At 46.9% G+C, this 19,428-nt stretch overlaps 1 protein-coding gene across 2 annotated transcripts in view; it reads left to right on the forward strand.

Moving 5' to 3' along the window:
- Nucleotides 1-19,428, forward strand: part of LOC138297208 (omwaprin-a-like) — a 94,341-nt gene that overhangs the window by 58,498 nt on the left and 16,415 nt on the right. The window contains exon 3 of one of the 2 annotated variants that reach the window (XM_069236698.1): nucleotides 6,234-6,383. The exons of the other annotated variant lie outside the window; for it this stretch is intronic. Coding sequence (XP_069092799.1) covers nucleotides 6,234-6,383 — 150 coding nt within the window. The remainder of the gene's footprint in view (nucleotides 1-6,233; nucleotides 6,384-19,428) is intronic. 2 annotated transcript variants of the gene reach the window in all.

Genomic DNA, 19,428 nt, shown 5'->3' on the forward strand with positions numbered 1-19,428 from the left:
TTCATTCGGGTCAGGCTGCCCATCAACAAGCGTTCACTGCTCTGGCCTCAGCACTGACGGCAGCCATTGTCCCTGTCTCCAGTCTCCCTCTTCTATCTGCCTCCACCCTTTCTCTGTCTCCTGTACCTCAACCTATCCCATCCACACCATCAGACCAGCCTGCACACACCTCAACACCCAAGGCCAGCTCATCCAAACATAAGCACCACAGAAAACACAAGCATTCACCCAAGCAACACACAGATGCAGACATATCAACAGTCACTACCACCTCTGTGTCCCCGTCCTCCTCGTCTCCCTCCTCCCTCCCTGTGACGTCTACACTCACACCTGCATGCACACCAACATCAGCCAGTTCTTCCACCACCAGCACACCCTCCACTACAGTCCGCACACCTGCAGTCACCACCCCCACTGGCATTTACACGTCCCCTGTGTCCTCTCCCACTGTGTCTGTCACCCCCTCTTCCAAGACACATAAACGCAGGCAGACACCCAAACAACAGCCAACCACCTCACAACAGCCTACGTCCCAGTCACCTGCACCCAAGGACAGCACACCTGACTCTCATACAACCACATCCTCTTCCTCCACTTCTCTCACCACTACTCCTACCCCTTACCTTGGTCCCAAGAAATATTACCTCTCCAATCTTGACCTCTTTCCCTCCCCTGACCCACCCCCTCCAACTGGGAAAAGTCCCAAGGTCACCTCAGCCACCACCAGCCCAGCTTCTAAAGTGCAAGTGGTGCATGGCATGTGGAGTCCACCCTTTGGCGGCAGTGACACTTCGGTGAGCAGCAAGGGGACAGCCAGCCCCCCCCAGGCAAGAGGACCCGGAAAGTGAAGGGCCGCCGTGAGCGGACAGAGACGGCTGCCCCCAAGGAGGTAACTCCGGCCACTTCACCTGCCACAACAGCCAGGGGAGGCAAGGGCCCGAGAGCCCCATCTAAGGAGCGGAAGGACAGCAGGGCGGAGAGGACAGCCACCAGAAGCGCGGAGCAGGAGGGCCCCACAAGCCCCATCCCGGCTGCAAGGGACGACACCAAAGGGCCCAGGACTCCGTCCCCGAAGGGCCTGACAATGCACGGTCGGAGGGCGAGTGAGCAGGGTGTCCAGGCCAGGTCTGACTCCCTTGACATACTGCAAGAGCACCGCTGAAGAGGGCCCCGCCGTGAAGACAGGTACCGCTGAACAGGGCCCCGCCGTGCAGAAGAGCACCGCTGAACAGGGCCCCGCCGTGAAGACAGGTACCGCTGAACAGGGCCCCGCCGTGCAGAAGAGCACCGATGAAGTGGGCCCCGCCGTGAAGACAGGTACCGCTGAACAGGGCCCCGCCGTGCAGAAGAGCACCGCTGAACAGGGCCCGCCGTGCAGAAGAGCACCGCTGAAGAGGGCCCCGCCGTGAAGACAGGTACCGCTGAACAGGGCCCGCCGTGAAGACAGGTACCGCTGAACAGGGCCCGCCGTGCAGAAGAGCACCGCTGAAGAGGGCCCCGCCGTGAAGACAGGTACCGCTGAACAGGGCCCGCCGTGAAGACAGGTACCGCTGAACAGGGCCCCGCCGTGTCAAGCACCGCTCCGCTGGGCCCTTCCTGCAAGCACCGCTCCACTGGGCCCTTCCTCTCAAGCACCGCTCCGCTGGGCCCTTCATCTCAAGCACCGCTCCGCTGGGCCCTTCCTCTCAAGCACCGCTCCGCTGGGCCCTTCCTCTCAAGCACCGCTCCGCTGGGCCCTTCCTGTCAAGCACCGCTCCGCTGGGCCCTTCCTCTCAAGCACCGCCCCGCTTGGCCCTTCCTGCAAGCACCGCTCCGCTGGGCCCTTCCTCTCAAGCACCGCTCCGCTGGGCCCTTCCTCTCAAGCACCGCTCCGCTGGGCCCTTCCTCTCAAGCACCGCTCCGCTGGGCCCTTCCTCTCAAGCACCGCTCCGCTTGGCCCTTCATCTCAAGCACCGCTCCGCTGGGCCCTTCCTGCAAGCACCGCTCCGCTGGGCCCTTCCTCTCAAGCACCGCTCCGCTGGGCCCTTCCTCTCAAGCACCGCTCCGCTGGGCCCTTCCTCTCAAGCACCGCTCCGCTTGGCCCTTCATCTCAAGCACCGCTCCGCTGGGCCCTTCATCTCATGCACCGCTCCGCTGGGAACCGCCGTCTCAGGCACTGTTTATGGTTCACTGTGCCCACCATGCCTCCTCCTTGACCAGTGGAGACTGTCATCCACCGGATGGACTGTGGCTTTGCACTCCCCAGGATGGTACAGTGGGCAAGCCACCCACTGTAGAGACATTGAGAGACTGTGGCTTTGCACTCCCCAGGATGGTACAGTGGGCAAGCCACCCACTGTAGAGACATTGAGAGACTGTGGCTTTGCACTCCCCAGGATGGTACAGTGGGCAGCCCACCCACTGTAGAGACATTGAGAGACTGTGGCTTTGCACTCCCCAGGATGGTACAGTGGGCAAGCCACCCACTGTAGAGACATTGAGAGACTGTGGCTTTGCACTCCCCAGGATGGTACAGTGGGCAAGCCACCCACTGTAGAGACATTGAGAGACTGTGGCTTTGCACTCCCCAGGATGGTACAGTGGGCAAGCCACCCACTGTAGAGACATTGAGAGACTGTGGCTTTGCACTCCCCAGGATGGTACAGTGGGCAGCCCACCCACTGTAGAGACATTGAGAGACTGTGGCTTTGCACTCCCCAGGATGGTACAGTGGGCAGCCCACCCACTGTAGAGACATTGAGAGACTGTGGCTTTGCACTCCCCAGGATGGTGCAGTGGGCATGGTGGCTCCTCGTGGATCTGGCGTCGTGGACTCATGTGGCTGTGGTGGCCCCCCCTTCCCTTCCCCCTGAGGTGCCTGTAGTTTTAACATCAGATGCCCCTGCAGTGTTCTCTCCAAAGGACTCAGGTCTCGTGTGTGGGCTTTGCCCTTGTTTCGCAGAACATTGGCCCACGGACATGTTAGATTAGTAGGATGTGCAGGACTTGTTACTTCAGTTATACACTGATGTGTATATATTTTTTATTTTTGTAAATATTTATCACGGTTGGTCAATAATTTCCAGGAGCTTTTTTTGTACATAAATATTTATTCTAAATTTGGTTGTGTCATTGTATTTTTTACGGGTGTTTGGGTGGTGTCACTGTGACTTGTTGCTCTGCATTGGTGTGTACATATTGGGGGGGTTGCATATGTGTGTGCCCGTAACCTTTCGTCCTGCCCCCTCCCTTGTGTCGTAGGTGCAGTACTCACCGTTGACATCTGCGCCGGAGTTCGTACTCGTGGTAGATGAGCAGGTAGACGAGAGCAGGTATGAGGTTAAATTCGGGTTCCATGCTGTCCGGATTCCGCGTGGAGTGTCTCGAGGTGAGCGTTTTCCATTGAAAATGTCTGTTTCCGCCGTGTTTTTATCGGCGGGGCTCCCGCCCCGGAAAAGGTGGCGGATTGGTGGGTCGTGATAGGGTGGGCGGTACATTGTCTGCCGCCTGCCTGTTGGCGGTGACCGCCGCGCTGTTTGTTTGTTCCGCCGTGGCGGTCGGAGTGTTAAAGCGGCGGGCTGTGTTGGCGGTTCCCGCCAGGGTCAGAATTGCATTTTTTTGACCGCCGGCCTGTTGGCGGGTTGGCCGCCGCTTTATCACCGACCGCCAGGGTTAGAATCACCCCCATAGTCTCTGAGTACCAAGCATGAACTTTCCTAAAAAGCCCAGAACAGGCACTAAGAGCCTGATTTAGAGTTTGTCAGATCAGGTTACTCTGTCACAATGTGATGGATATCCCGTCCACCATAATACAATTCCATTATATTCTATGGAAATCGTAATATGACAGATGGAATAACCTTCACGTTTGTGACAGAGTAACCGGTCCACCAAGATCTTAACCAGACCCATAGCCTCCAAGAGTAATATTTCTTCAGAGCAGCACATCATGTGTCAAAAGACAGAAAATAATTGGCATACAGCAGAAACACTGGCAACAATATTAACCTGATAAAACACGACCATTTAATGACTAGCTGAGGCAGGTGGAATCTTGTGCTATTAGCATTTGTATAGCTCTCATTCTGCGAATGGCATGCTCTTGTAGCACTTTCAGCAGTATGGAGACCTTCCAACTGCTTCTTGGGTTACCATCATAGACTGGACTCTAATGCAGCCTATGATCTTGTGGTTTGGGGTTGAGTTCTGGTCAGGTACTCTGAAGTACTCTGTTTAAGGGTTATGCATCTTCTAGGTTGATGGATATGTCTACTGGTGATGTGTGTGTGTGTATGTAGCTCTCATTCTGCAAATGGCATGCCGTTGTAGCACTTTCAGCAGTATGGAGACCTTCCAACTGCTTCTTTGGTTACCATCATACACTGGACTCTAATGCAGCCTGTGATCTTGAGATTTGGGGTTGAGTTCTGGTCAGGTACTCTGAAGTACTCTGTTTAAGTGTTATGCATCTTCTAGGTTGACGGATATGTCTACTGGTGATGTGTGTATGTGGCATTTCTTGGGAATGTAGAGTTTTTGCTGGTGCTGCATTCTACTGGATCCTGTAGTAGTGAGTACGTCCAATGTACTCTGCCAGATGCTTGTGTATAAACTATTGTAGTGAGACATAACACATTGATAGCCAACTGTTGCATACCTGTGCTGTGCTGCAAACATGATGCTCCTTCTAATATGTTCTGGTGAAAAGTGTGCAAGTGACACAAATTGCACCACCTGAATATGAGGTACCAAGAGACTGAATGCCATTGTCACCTCTGTATTTTTAGACACGTTAAAATTCCAAACAAGCACAAGTGTAGTTTCTGAGGTTCACCCATTCACTGTCTCCTCTGACTCACTACTAGGTGCAGAGGAATATGCTATCTCTGAGGTTTTTACGGTAGTTATTGTTCCATTTCCATTCACAGCCTCCTCTGATATACTGCTAGGTGTGTAGGAAGGATTGAAGCGTCCAGCTTTTCCCACACCTGTCTTTTGATACCTATGCAGGAAACAACTCCGGCATAGGGCGTTAACACAGTGCCAAAGACACTCTCTGCTATTCTGAGGCAAGGGGTGAAGTCAAAATTAAGGTTAATCTGACCTAATGTTTCAAAATTCTAATAGAAAAATGTAAGTCATTTAAACCCTGTGGAGATCAGCAAGAAGCTAGTCTATGGGCCCCCAAAAGAGACAAAAGAGGACATGTGAGAAAAACTCAGGTGAAAGAGATCAGAAAGTACTATGTAAATTCAGCAACTATTCTAAATCCTGAAAGAATGCTACTGAGGATAGAACTGAGGACACAGCAGATAGACTGTAACATCATTTCAAAATATGAAGAGAGAAATAGCACTTTACAGGAAGTACAAAAACAAAAAAGGTCTTAAAGGAAAGGGTAACTGATAGCATGTAAATTGGGAACAAAACCTGGAATCTGGTGCAATATTGTGAAGTAACCATGTGTAACAAGAGTCAGCCTAGAACACTTCCTACTGTGTTCAATGCCATGCATACACTGGACACTATAGTTACACTGACCAATGTTCTTTCACACACTAGGATCCTTTTTTTGACATCAGAATATTATTGTGCTTATCAGAGTTATCTCTCTTAACCAGACACCCATGTTAAAGACCCCTGTGCTCACCAGCATAGCCTTAAGAACCTGGTGCCATGACATCACCTCATGCTGTGCACCCTTGGATGGCCATACCTACCCTGGGCACCATTGTACCTCTACCAGCTGTGCCCACCTCTATTGCCACACTCCACCACAGCTCAGTGCTGATGCTGCCCCCTGTGTGTGCCAGTACTGCCATTCCTAAGGAGGGCACTGCAATACACAGTGCTGTTTGCATGCTAGTAAGGTTTTACTTAACCCAGGTACCATTGAGTATTGCTATTGGTAGTTGGGGCTCGCTGTCCTCTCTGCTCACATGTAACGCCACGTCTGACCTTGTGCAGTATCATCATCTTGCTGGTGTGATCTCCAGAACTCATATCATGACCGAGACTGGAATCCAGTGGCTCTCCAGGAGGAGTTTCTGCCCAATCTGTGTTCAGTGGCATAGCCTGGATGACTCCTGGTGCCTCCTGAAATGGAGATATTCTCTCACACCTCACAGCAGTGTCTGATTCCTGATATACTTCTTACTATTGAAGGTGACTATTAGTGCACTGGCGTTGTGATGAGTCTTTTGTTCTTATGGTTTTATTTAAGAATCTAATAGGTTTGAAACATTTTTTTACAGTCAATTCAAAGCCAGGAAGGTGTCCAAAAATCACTCCAGGACCGTGTTTTGCTCCACACTTGAATTACTGTGAGAGTGATGAGGAGTGCCCCAGGGATCAGAAGTGCTGCATCTTGCTGTGTGGATACAGGTGCACGGCTCTACAGACAGGTACTTGTGTGGGATGGTGAGCTGGATGATGTTGATATAAATCATAACTTCTATTTCAAGGTGATCCTGACCCGGAGGAGGCAGCATCATCCTACATGCATGAGAAAGTGCTACTTGTAATGTTCACGACACCGCCCTGTCTCTTCTAACAGGAACATGGAAGCGACTGCACAGAATGAACATCTGCCAAGAAGCTCCTACATTTGTGCTATATTCGTATTATACAAGTGGCCACAGGAACAATCCCAGATTTAGGAGTTATGTTAAACTCAACTTCCATGTAGCTTGGTCACTGAGATTGGTGAGGGAAGGGTGAGCTTTAGATTTTCTGACGATCACAGTGGCATTTATGGTAATCATTATATGAGCAAAAGAGCATGAGGAGGGCTTAAGTGCCAGTGGAAAGGGAAAGATGTGTGGATTGTGAGGGGCACTTATAACACAGAATTCTGTAAACTAACCATGTTTTAAGACCTTCAAAACAAAGATGAAAGAGAGAGAGTGTGTGTGTGTTTTTGTGTGTGTGCTTGTGTGTGTATTTTAAAATCTCAGTTGAAATCTGACAGATAGCTTATCATGCAAGAGACAAAGCTCCTATACTCAACTGGCTGTAGAATAATTTATACATTAGCTAGGTATAACACCCCAAACATCCCAGCTGAACCTATGTCTCTGTTGGTCTTGTTTGCAGATACATTTCTGTGCAATATTGTGTCTTATCCTGGAGTGTTCCCTGGCATCGGGAACAGCTCCCTGAATCCCATCTGACAGGTGCAGGTGGCTCAATGAGAAGCTCTCGAGGACACCTGATTGACTATTTTGTACCTCAAGCATCCACACAGATGGTCCTGACAACTCTTGCACTATTTTATTTCAACCCCTTTGACACCATCTACTTTGCCAGTTACCTGCACGTCCCTTTCCTAGAAGGGTTCATAACATGTCTGGTGTGTGATGGTGGATAGCAATAATTATTGACTCTACCCCTAGAGCAGATGTATTAATTACGTTTTTAATGTTAATTTTTTATGTTTAAGGTAACATTAGCAGGCTGCTAAGCAGAACTGCCAGACCTTTCTTGCTTTTCAGTGAGAGCTGCTGACAACATGTTTCTCTGCAGGGCCTTCTTTTTTACAAAACAGCCAAAATGGGATCTCTTTTGGAGTGCTGTGCTGAAACTAAATGTAATTTGTTGTAGCATCCTCTGCGGCTGTTCCCAGGATACCTTCAGGATCACCTCAGTTTCATCTCCTAACCCGGAGGTTGTCAGGGATGTAGCTAGGTCATGTTCCACTGTCTCAGCTCTGCAAACCATGTGTGTGGATTGTGCAGTTGCAGAAGTATCAGCACTTAGATCTTGTGTACTTAAAATGTCATAACTGCTCTCAGCTGATGAGAAGAGATCAGCACATGATGCCTGAGCATGGATCCTGATGGGCATTAGCCAGCCAGCGTGAGAATTCCATTGCTGTGCAGACTGTTCATTCCAACAACTGGTCCTTGCCCTGTCTACACCGCGCTTTCTATTGGAACTGTTTGCCTGGGTTCTAGTTCAGCTCATTTTCCCACGGTTAGATGGGCTTTGATTTGGGCCTGAATGGTCGGTGTGTACATGTGCAAATACCCTGAAACGACCTTTAGCCTTTAAAGCTGTCCTCAACCCTTGTGACAGTGATATTCTGTGAGTGAAACAGACTGATACTTCCACTGTGAAGTCCACCTAAAATGACACGTGCGATAAACACATTAAGAAATGAACACGAGGTTAGAATGGAGCTGGCATGGTCCGGTTTTGATTTGATGTGTGCTGTTTACTACTGTGTGTAATGGAATAATGTTCTTCTTAATAAAAGTAAAGCAAAGGCTACCCAGTGACTTAATAAAGGGTTTTTGGATCCCTTACTGGGTCATAGATGTTTCACCTGAGGAAACATTGGGCTGCTCCTCATCACTCTCTTTAGGGTTATGATACAGAAGGGTATACATGGCATTCAGTTCAAAGTCCACTGCAAGGGTACCTAGGCAAAATAACTCCAAATGTTAAAATGAAAGTCTAGGAACCCCTGACTGTCCTGTAATTCCCTCGCCATATGCAGAAGTAGTGAAGGAACCATCCCTGAACCATTCTGCTTTTGTTAAAATGTGAAATAAAACCTTAAATCACTAGAAAAGTTATATTTCATCCTCCGATAAATGTGACAAGTTAACACCTCATTGTCTGATAAAGTTTGCCTGAGTCAAGAAAGGAATTTGTTCAACATATTAACCTGTAGAATGCATATTGTTGGTCGTTGTTAGCAAAGAAAGAGAGGTAAAATACTGAATAGCTCATCAATTCTTCACCTATAAAAGTGGAACTCAAAGAATTCCAAGCACTGCCTTTGTGGGAGCAAGGTTGAATATCCTGAAGGAATGGACAACAGATCATTGGGGTATGTGGGATATGAGGTAGGTCCATGTAAAACCATGCAAGGCTTATCAGCCGGTTTAGCATCTCCTTTAAGAATCAGAGGGCCAGATTTAAGAAGCCCTTAGCACCACCTTGTGCCACGTTAGCATCATTTATTTGACGCTAATGTGGCGTTAGGTTGGCAAAAACACTGCACCATATTTACAAAGTAGTGCAATGGACGTGTTGCCCCACTTATTGTAAACCCCCTGCGCCAGGCATAATGTATGCAAGGCGTTCTGGCATTAAGAGGCCAAGAAAAATGGTGCAGTGGAATCTCTGCGCTTCCACTGCGCCTTTTCTAGCATCATCTTTAATGCCTTCCTACCGCAGGCATTAAAATGAGGCTCCTGTTTTTTTCAATAGGCCATCCGTCACTTTGCATGACTAACGTCAAGATTTTTGGTGCTAATCCTGCCAGGCACCAACCTAGAGTCAAAATTTATGATGCTAGTTCTCTAACGTGCAACAAGGTGCACAGTATCATAAATACAGCGCACACATGGGGGTGCTGGGGGGCACAAGAAGAGTGGTGCATCATGATATGATGCGCCACATTTCTTAAATTTGCCCCAGAGTATTTAAAGCTTTAGCACTGTTCACTAATTGGGAAGTGGGATCCAGGGTGCTTGGACCAAAGATAAAATTGGGCTTGCTGTACTCTCAAGCTGGGTCTTCATCAGTCTTCGGAGCAGGGAGGCTTTGTTTAATACCCACTGATTCTGAATCTGGACTTTAAACACAAGAAAGGACATAGTGGAAGGACCATGGGTCAAAAGGTTTAGGGAGGTGGGAGAAAGAACCTACTTAGTATAAAGGCAGGTGATTCTATGTGCCTACTCTGTTCTACAAAACAGGAACTGTGCTCCATGCATGCTGCAGCCACCTGAAACCAAACCAAACTGAAAAGTATTTTTGAGAGTATGATACAAGCGTGGGGAACTGTCACTGTGGCCCTTCTGTAAATCTAAACAATGACCTGTTTTTGACACTGTACTGAACTGCAACTAACTAAATAACTAGTATGCATGCCATGGTAGCCTGACCTCACTGTCAACACAGCTAATAATCTAAAGAGACATGGCGTGGTGCGTCTTGCACAGAACAACTATTAATACAACTACTTACACACATTTGGATAGTGACATTCAAGTACACAGAGGAACCGTAGATTAAATGAGGGATCAATGTTTCAATTGTTTGATTCTTTGGTTCTGTAGCAGGTCTGTGTGGATGCATCAGCCTTCTGACAAGTGTTCCAGAAACAAACAAACATGAGAACTCTCATCTCAATAGGGTACATAAGCCTGGGCTAGAACTGTGCATTGGTGAGTACAGCACCCTAAGGATGGAACACAAAAACCACTGAGTATACTGATGAAGTCAGAGCCCCAGGTTACCTGGACAACCACAATTGTAGTTGCAATTTCTTCTGACATCTGCACACTGCCTTTGGAAGAAAGCGGTCCACTGGTCCCTGAAGGAATCTGACTCTTAATATGATATATTAGAATGAGATATACCGTGAAAAGAGTCCAGGGGTTCCCTTGGTAGTGGACACTGGTTTTCTCTAGCCACCCCAAGGTGCTCTATTATGGGGGTTGTGTGGTTGAGCAGCCTCAGGCTTATCAGAGTGTAGTGCTAAACAAGTAAGGCACACACTCATAAAATAGGTGTGACACACACTCAACAAACCACCTCTGCAATTTATAAAAAAACACACATACTTTGATGTATTTTTAGATACCAGGATTGCTGTAATCAGCTGACTACTCCAGTAGATATGGATTTTTAGAATTTTTCTAAATTAGACAGTGTATTTTCTGAAGTTGCAATGCTACTCTATGAGAGAGAAAACATACACAGCATACACATTTTTCACGCAACAGGATCGGTCTTCTGGGCATAAGGTGAGTACAGGTCAGGATCCTATGCCATACTAACTGGAAACTACAGTAGCGCAGTTCAGCATCAGGTGGCCTGTGTAAGTCTATGGGGACCGGTTTGGTCACAAAGTTACCACAGTAGTGAACAGAGGGAACTGTCCGGGTGAACCAACAAGTGGGGTCAAATCTTGCAGCAGTCCTGTTCTCATTGCTCTTGGTCAGCTGGGTGCAGAGGTGGTTTTGACTGTCAAATTTCCGTCACTGATAGTGGTCATGGTCGAGGAGGCTGCAGAAACAGTCTGCAAGCGTGGACTGGGAGACCAGTCCAACTGAACCAACAAGTGGGCTTGGGTCTCATGAGCCTGGGAGACATAGGGACACCAGTGGTTCTCTTCTCCTCAGCCCAGAGCATCCAGGTTCAGAACTGAAGTGGACCATCTGGTGGTCGTCAACAGAGGCGGTCATTGTGAAATGGGGGTCTGCAGAAACAAACTGCTGATGCCACCGACAAGCCTACGCTGGGGGAACTCAAAGTGGGCTTCACCTTTGCAGGGTCCAGGGTGGCCCAGTTGATACCGTTGGCCCACTTCAGCTGGGGGTAGGCAGCTCATATGCAATGGTAAAGTCCGCTTTGGGTTTTGCTCATCCCGGTCCTCGCAGTTCTTTCTTTGGTTTCCTGCAGATTCAGGGAAGCAGCTCTTTTACTCCAAGGGGGTTCTTCTTGGTAATTTGTGAAACACTGGCTCTCAGTTTCTTAGATGCTGCATTGGCAGGACAAGTAAGCTGGTCCTCATGGGCCGTGTGCAGCAGGCAGGCTGGCAGGTTTGGCACCAAGTCAGTTGTGTTCCCGGGTCATTAGGTTTCTTGTCCACTCCTTCTTTGTGTCCATCAAAGATCTGTTTCCCTGGTATCAGGGGGTACCCTAAATACTCAATTTAGGGGGTGTTAAGGTGAGTGAATGGTAGTAGCCAATCAGCTACTTACCCTTGGGTTCACTAATCCCCCAAGATGACCACTTTCTGTGGGAAGTGGGCATCACCCTGTTGAAGAGTTCCTAATTCCACCACACAAAATGCCGGAATTGCTGAGGCTGTGTTCACTCCAGTCTGGTCACCCCATAGGTGTGTCCAGTCTGTAAATGCATCACACCTCCTGCATAGCTCATTTTCCCATGTGTCCAGGAGCCAAATGGGCCCTGTGGCAGGGAATTTGGCATCTTCCTCTAAGGAGAGCCAGATCTGCATACCAAAGGTTGTGGGCTTCTTAGAAGCCTCTTGTCTTGGAATGCAGATTTACAGGTCATCCTGTCGGAAGGGTATAGAAGAGAGCAGGCTTTTGTTCCTGACCTCCTGAGAGCAAAGGCATTCACCCGTGGGGGGTCAGAAACTCATCTGTTGGTGAAAGGCTGGCTAGAACTAGTCAGTGAGCCCACCAGCATGTGGTAGGTTTTCAGGTGGCTCCTCTAAGCTGGGTGCATGTATTAATAAATGAATCACTTGAATCAGTGAGCATATATAGCTTCACCTGTAATATAATGTGCCCTGCCCCAGAGCTGTAAGGTCTGGTTTAGAGGTGATTTACAAATATAACAGGCAGTGTCCGAAGACATGACACACCGGTGTGTATGTCGTGTTTTTACTCTTTTACACCTTGTCATGAAGCCTGCAGTGGCAGTCTGCATGAGTTTGGTTCTGGGTCCCTCAGAGTGGCACAAGTAATGCTGCAGCACCTCCTTAGTATCTAGGCCCCAGGTACCAGAGGCACCATTTACTAGGGGGCGCACAGAGGAGTTAAAGGGTCTGGCCAGTTGGGGATCAAGTGAACAGGTGTCTTTGTTTTGGGGAGGGAACACTGGCACTGGGGACCTGGTTAGCCAGAACCCAGTGCAACTCAGTCATAGTTGCATCAAGAACCAGGCAAAAAGTTGGGGGGGGGCTTCTGCAACCAGAACCCAGCTTCCTACAGTTCCCCAAAGTTCAGTTCATTGACCAAACAATGGATAGTGGGAGTGACAGCACCTTAACATAGGCGGTCAGCCATTCAGAATTTCAAGTAGATTTTCTCCTGGAGCGGACTGGAAAATCAGCTAGAAATGCATTTTCAAGTTGAAATTTTACTTCAAACCAAAAACTCAAAGCACCTAATGATCAATGTATTTTTTGGGTTCTGCAGACCAAAATGTCTACTTAAGTTCTAGAACACAAAGGTCATGGTGATAAAAACAAGTTTGCACTTAAGGAGGTCTTTTAAGATAGTCCAGGAATTGCTAGCAAAGGTTGATTTGTTTGACTATTGTGCTGTGTTTTCACTGCTCACTCACTGCTCACTGGCTGCCACCTGTAGCAAAATTCTCAGTTATGTTGAGAGCATGCTGCAATGCTGTTTATCACATCTGCAAAAGGATGGGTAGCTAGCCCTTAACTGCTGTTTTGACGATGCAGAGGCATAAATCTGCTGTGGCAGTGTTCTATAGTGCAGAGATTTTGGGTTATAACAAAGCCAAGGTCTTGCAAGTAGTGGGAAATAATTTCCTGTGTACGTTGTTAAAATTAGGCCCTGCCACTCTGCCACTCCCCCTGTTTGCAGAGCTGGAAGCATGACCCGTATCAGATATAGCTGCATTGAGGCCTGTTCTATATTGAATCCACTTGAACAGAAAGCACTTGTCAGGTCTGTTTTTGTTTTGTGCTATGGAAGCACTAGCTATAGAATGTATAAAAGGTCATATCTGGAGGGAACATGTAAGTAAAGTACTCAATGATATCAGCCTGGACCATCTTTGTTGAATAAATTGTGAGAGCACTGCAGCTGTCAAGGAGACATACTGGCATTTACTGTCCCTAGTAACTATATGAACCTTCTAACTGCAAACCATTTTGAGCATTATTTCTTCAGACATTTCGCATATTTAGAACTATTACATCTGAAACTCAAATGTACATTATACGCTAAGATCAGGATTGAACATTTTCCATCTAGATTTTATGTGGCGAATGGGTTGCACACTTGTCTCAAGATTGCACATGCACTTTAGGAGGCAAGCACACAATATTACATTTCTTGCTGTTGTGCACAAAAACAGCCAAAAACAGAACTGGCTTTGCTCTCCCTTTTAGTAAGTTTGGAATAACATGCTATTGTGATGCCGTATTACTGTGCTATAGGATAGTGGATATTGATATAATTTGCACTGCTTCCTCTTATAGATCATCTGCCTGGTTTATCTTGAGAAAAGAAGGATAAATCCAGTACTTGTTTGTTAAACCGCTTTTATTTGAACAGATACATTGAAGGGCAGATTTATGAAAAGTGGCGCTGCACATAGTGCCCCCTAATCCCACCATATTTAAAATATGGCACACCATGGCGGTAGTCAGGGGTACTAGAGGCATAATTTTCTACCCTAGTCCGGCACTCGCAAAAATGATGATGCAAATCCTGCAAAGCACCTAGAGGCCCATTAAAAACAATGGGAGCCTCCCTTTAATGCCTGCTCTTAGCAGGCATTGAAAATGCAGATAAAAATTAAGCAACAAATCTCTTAGATTTCTTTGCGCCATTGTTTCCCCCTTCCCCCTAGCACTGGAACACCCCCCTTGCATATACCATGCCTGGCGCAGGTATAATGTGGCGAAAGGTATTACAAAGTGACACAATGCAAATGTTTTTAGGCTTCGAATGCCACATTAGCGTAAAAAAAAGATACATTTGTGGAGTTGGAATAGCGCTAGGCTCTCTTAAATCCGGGCCTAAGTTTTTAAAGGATTATGAACTTTTTGTGTATTTTTATTGTTCTTACTGTGATTCTACCACAGAGGTACTATTATTATTTGGTCCTCATTTCTGAATTTTACTTGTATATTTCCACTAGTCACACCTTTTGACGTCTGATTTTTATGTTGTGTTTGTATGTTATGGCTGTAGGGTGAAACATTCATAACAAACTAACTACCCTCAGTGAAAATGTGCTCAAGCTGAGTGCCGGAGGGCAGTATTCATCCAGAATGGCACTGCCAGAAAGTCGTGGCCCAGTTTAACTCTATGCCACTTTCAAAAAACCCACAAACCACAGCTGACGATGGTGGGTTGTTTTGGGGCCTCATGCACTTAAAAGAGGAGGAAACACCATATAAACACAACAAAGTGGATTGAGGTACCATAGTTTAAAGCTGTTACTGGGCTTTGTAGGGGAGAAGATGTGGTGTTGTTGCATAGCCATTTTAGTAATGTCTCTGGGCCCATTATTTAAGCAACTAGACCTGTTGCTTGTTCTCTTTAGCCTAGTTACATTTTATTCTGCTTCATTTTATTATTTTAGAATTGGTCACATTCGTGGTGCTGTTTTATTTTCTTCATCTAGTTGCCCTTTCACCTAGAAAAGCATTGCATTTATTATCGCAACACTCTTTCACCCAGTTCGTTCCTCAAGGCTGCTTCAAATGTAGACTTTCGGTACAAGTGGTACATTGTGTCTCTAACATAGACAGAAACACACATATTTTGATGTGAGAACATTTTCTTAGAACACCAGATTTTTTATTATAAAAACATTCCCTTGTCCCATGCCCATTAGAGGGAGGTTCCAGCCAGCTGACCACAAACCCATGCTGATTGACTTCGCCACAGCTGCTTGATGAGATTAGTGGTTCCCTGACCTGCTTGGGAATAGTGTCCCTATAAACAACAGGCACATTCATGTATGGATGATGCTGTCTTCCCAAGGGGTAATTCTCATGGGTGGATTAGGGTTTAGTATGTTGTGCTACAGTTTAGGTAGGAACCACATATATATATATCTATAGTGCTTAGTAAGAGTATGGTCAGACTTTTACTGTGTTTCACTTTTCTTGTCACAATTTTGCTTTTAGCATGTTTCATTATTTTTATATTGCATTTCATGCCATTCTATCTAAGATGCAGCTGATTCAACAAATCTTATTAAAACATCTTCTGCCTCTGTTTGTCTTTGAATGTGTGAGACTAATATAAATGAGGGAAAAAGGATGACATCTGATTCTCCACAATTTCCCTAAGAAGTCGTCCTTTTCATTAGCCTGGTAGCCACAAATCATACCTGGTCTTGGGTGGTGATGAGGTGTTGTTAACTGGCTGAAAATGGATTGGGCGGACAGTTGACACATGGTGTAGGATTAGAATCAATCCCCCACGATTCAGGTGATACTGCCGCCCAAATCCAGCAGCCTCATTAGGTTATTGAGAGCCAACGTGACATGGTGCCACCAACATTTGGTCAGGCACTAATTCTCGGATCCTCCTGAGTATCTCTGTCTCACTACCTGCTAAAGATACCTCAATAATATATACATAGATGTCCATTGTATTGAGGATTTCCTCCTCAGCTAGGTAGGTAGTACACTGTAGGCTGTTCAAGCTTGAACCTTAAGAGGATCAATGCCCATTTTTGGTGTCCTTATTCCTGAACAAATACATTTACCATAGCGAGCCCTCAATGGGTAGCAATTCCGGTAAATATGCAAACTCCCCTTACAGCTCATTTGTTAGCTCATGGCCTCAAAGCCCAGAGGACTCCAGTATCATTTGTAATCAAGGCTCATCCAGCCTATAGAACAGAAATATTTTGACCCTCATTATATCTTTGGAGGTAACTGCCGCCTACCACCACGGCGACGGCCGTCAACATGCCGCCGCCGTGGCTACCAGCCGTCTACGCATATTATGACTGTCAACGGTATTCCGCCAGAAGGCTGGCAGAATACCGCCGACGGTCATGGTAGTGGACGGCAGTAAGCTGGCGCTGCTGACAGCAGCACCGCCATGACAGCAAAACACCGCCGACCGTATCATGATAAATGATACGGCCTGGCGGTGTTTTGCTGCAGATGCTGCAGCTGACAGCAGGTAAGTTGGGTTCCCCAACAGAAGAGGGGGATGTGTGTGTATGTGAGTGGCGTGTATGTTTTGGTATGCGTGCATGCGGGTGTGAGTTGTGTTGAATGAATGTGTGAGAATGACTAAATGTGAGTGTAAGTTGTGTGTTGTGAATGGGTGTGTGTGCGACAAAGTATGTTGGTGTGTTTTGCAGTGTGTGGGTATGTATGTGGGCATGCGTAGGTGGATGTGGGTATGCGTGTGTGCATGTGTGGGTGTGTACATATGCGGGGCGGGAGAGGGAGGGGGAGGGTGGGTGAGTACTCTGGGGAGGGAGAGGGGATGGGGAGACCCCTATCAGTGCCAGGGAAGGGATTCCCTGGCACTGATAGTGCCTACCGCCATGATTTTTGATTGGCACAAAAACCATAGCGGTAGGCTGGGTCGTAATCCCGAGGGTGGGATTGTGATGGCCCCCAGGCTGGAGACGGAAGTCTCCAGCCCAGCAGCTGTTACCACCCTTTTTTTTTTTTACCACCGGCCTGTTGGCGGTATTAACGCCGCTCTAACACCGACTGCCAGGGTCATAATGAGGGCCTTTATTCTTGGATCACTTTTCCAGCAGTTGTTGGGACACTAACACATTTCATCACTACTCTCCTGCGAGCATACCTGCACAATATAGAGCACATGCATATTTAGACATACCTCTATCATATCATGACTATAACAACTGGCTTGATGGCGCCCTATTACACACAATACTACAAGCTCGGTTAGGTCCTTTGAGTAATGATGTTCCTACCTGGCCTTTATTGGCCACATATACACCGAATCCTGATGCAGCCACCTGAGCGGTAGCTGAGGTTACTACTTGTATGTTGAGCTTACAATGATACATTGACTCTTAGTGCAGTTTGCAATGCAAACATCAAGGCCCATATTTATGAATGGTTAGTGTCACCTTAGCACCATTTAATTTGGTGCTAAAGCTGCGCCAACCTAATTCTATATTAATATTTTGATGTTAGAGCTGCCTAATGTCAAAATATAGGAGTTAGCTCCATGTTTAGGATGCGTGAAACCACCTTGTGCCAATGAGATGCAAGGTAGGCATTCCCGTCCTAAACACAACACTAACCCCGCATCATATTTATAGTGTGGAAACAACATGAAAGGAGGAGGGTCTTAATAATGGTGCTAAGCCCGCTTATCGCCATTATTTAATGCATGGGTCAGATCAGGCATTAAGGTGCAGGTAAGACAATTTCCATGACTAAACACCATGGAATGGGAGAAAAGATGCCCACCCCAACCCCCAAAAACACCACCACCCACACCACAGGGACACTACAGAGGGGGACTCCCTCCTAGGTAAGTTAGGTAAGTATGATTTTTGCATGGGTCCCCTGCCTAGCACTGGGTATTGTGGGCTTACCCAGGGGACACTAGTCTCCTGTGATAGGCATGACTCCTGACTACACTTACACAGTAGTACTTTTTTGGCTTCCTGGGTGTCAAAAAATGACGCTTGGCTGGTTAGCTGCATAATATTTGCCGCTAGCCAGCCTAATGTCACTTCAGACTCACTAGTGCCACTTTCCTTTACTCTATCCCTAACCAGCTAGTGTCTTTTTTTTTAGATGCTATCCATTTTTTAGCACCATCTTGCGACATTTAATAAATATGACGCAAAGATGGCATTAAGGAATGGCGTTAAGAAAAATGACGCAAAACTGCATTTTCACAAATATGGGCCTAAATACTAATCCAGCACAAGCTGCTCCAGTGCAACAACATGCAGTTATACCAGGCATTAACCCTGCAACTGTCCATTTGAATATGGGCAAAGTCCCCGCCAAACAAGAAGATGAACACGCTGGAAGCAGTCTTTTCGCATACGGGTCCTCAGGATAAACATATAATACTCACTATGTGCTTGCCAGTTGGGGAGGTTCCCGCAGTGGAGAACTGCAGTACATGGGGTACAGCATTTGCCACGTCTATACCATCACACAGTACACCAACACTTGCCAACAAATTCAAGATCAATACAGGGCTGGCCTGGCCCTGGATTTAGGGATATCATTGATGGGCAATTTTGCCACTGTGTCTTCAATAATTTTGAGTAATCTTTAAGGGGAAGGAGGAGCACTAGCAGTGCGCATGTGGGTCCGGGATGTTCAGCTACAGGATGAAGAACGCGAGCTGCCAAAGATCATCGCCGAGACATACTCTAGCATCAGTCAGGATAGTCTAGGAGCCAGACCTAGTAAAACACAATTGCATGGTACATCCAATAAGGATTCTACCAAGCAAGCACATGAGGGTTCTAAAAAACGGTGGGATAAACAAAAACAAACACCTAAAAAAGAAAGGGGAGACCCTCCGCATTCGGAGACACCTCAGAATCGCTCTAATCTTAGAAATAAAGATTATATATAAACTCCAGATAGATATCAATATAATGATACAAATCAATCTTGTTCCTTTTGGAAATCACCTGATAAACGCAATGAGAGAGGTGGGCTGTCCGACCAGTGAGTACTTGAAGCTGAAAAATGACTCACAGCGCTCATCAGATGTTTCCGTTAAAAAAAAAGGGAAACTTCCCCAACAAAAACCCCAATTCAAAAAGAAAAAGTGGCAGCAGTTTCTATATGAAAAGCCGCTCAGGGTGACAGCTTTACTGAATAACAGGACATGGGCACTGGCCCTGCTAGACAGTGAGGAAGAGGTCACAATAGTTTGCTGGAATCTTCAAGAGCATCCGGAGGTGAAAGCAACTGATGACTTTTACAAGTCAAGAATGTGGACATGCGTGCCTCCAAACCCGATAGGGTGTATAAAGTAACAATAC

This window comes from Pleurodeles waltl, chromosome 5 (assembly GCF_031143425.1).
Source record: "Pleurodeles waltl isolate 20211129_DDA chromosome 5, aPleWal1.hap1.20221129, whole genome shotgun sequence".
Lineage (NCBI taxonomy): Eukaryota > Metazoa > Chordata > Amphibia > Caudata > Salamandridae > Pleurodeles > Pleurodeles waltl.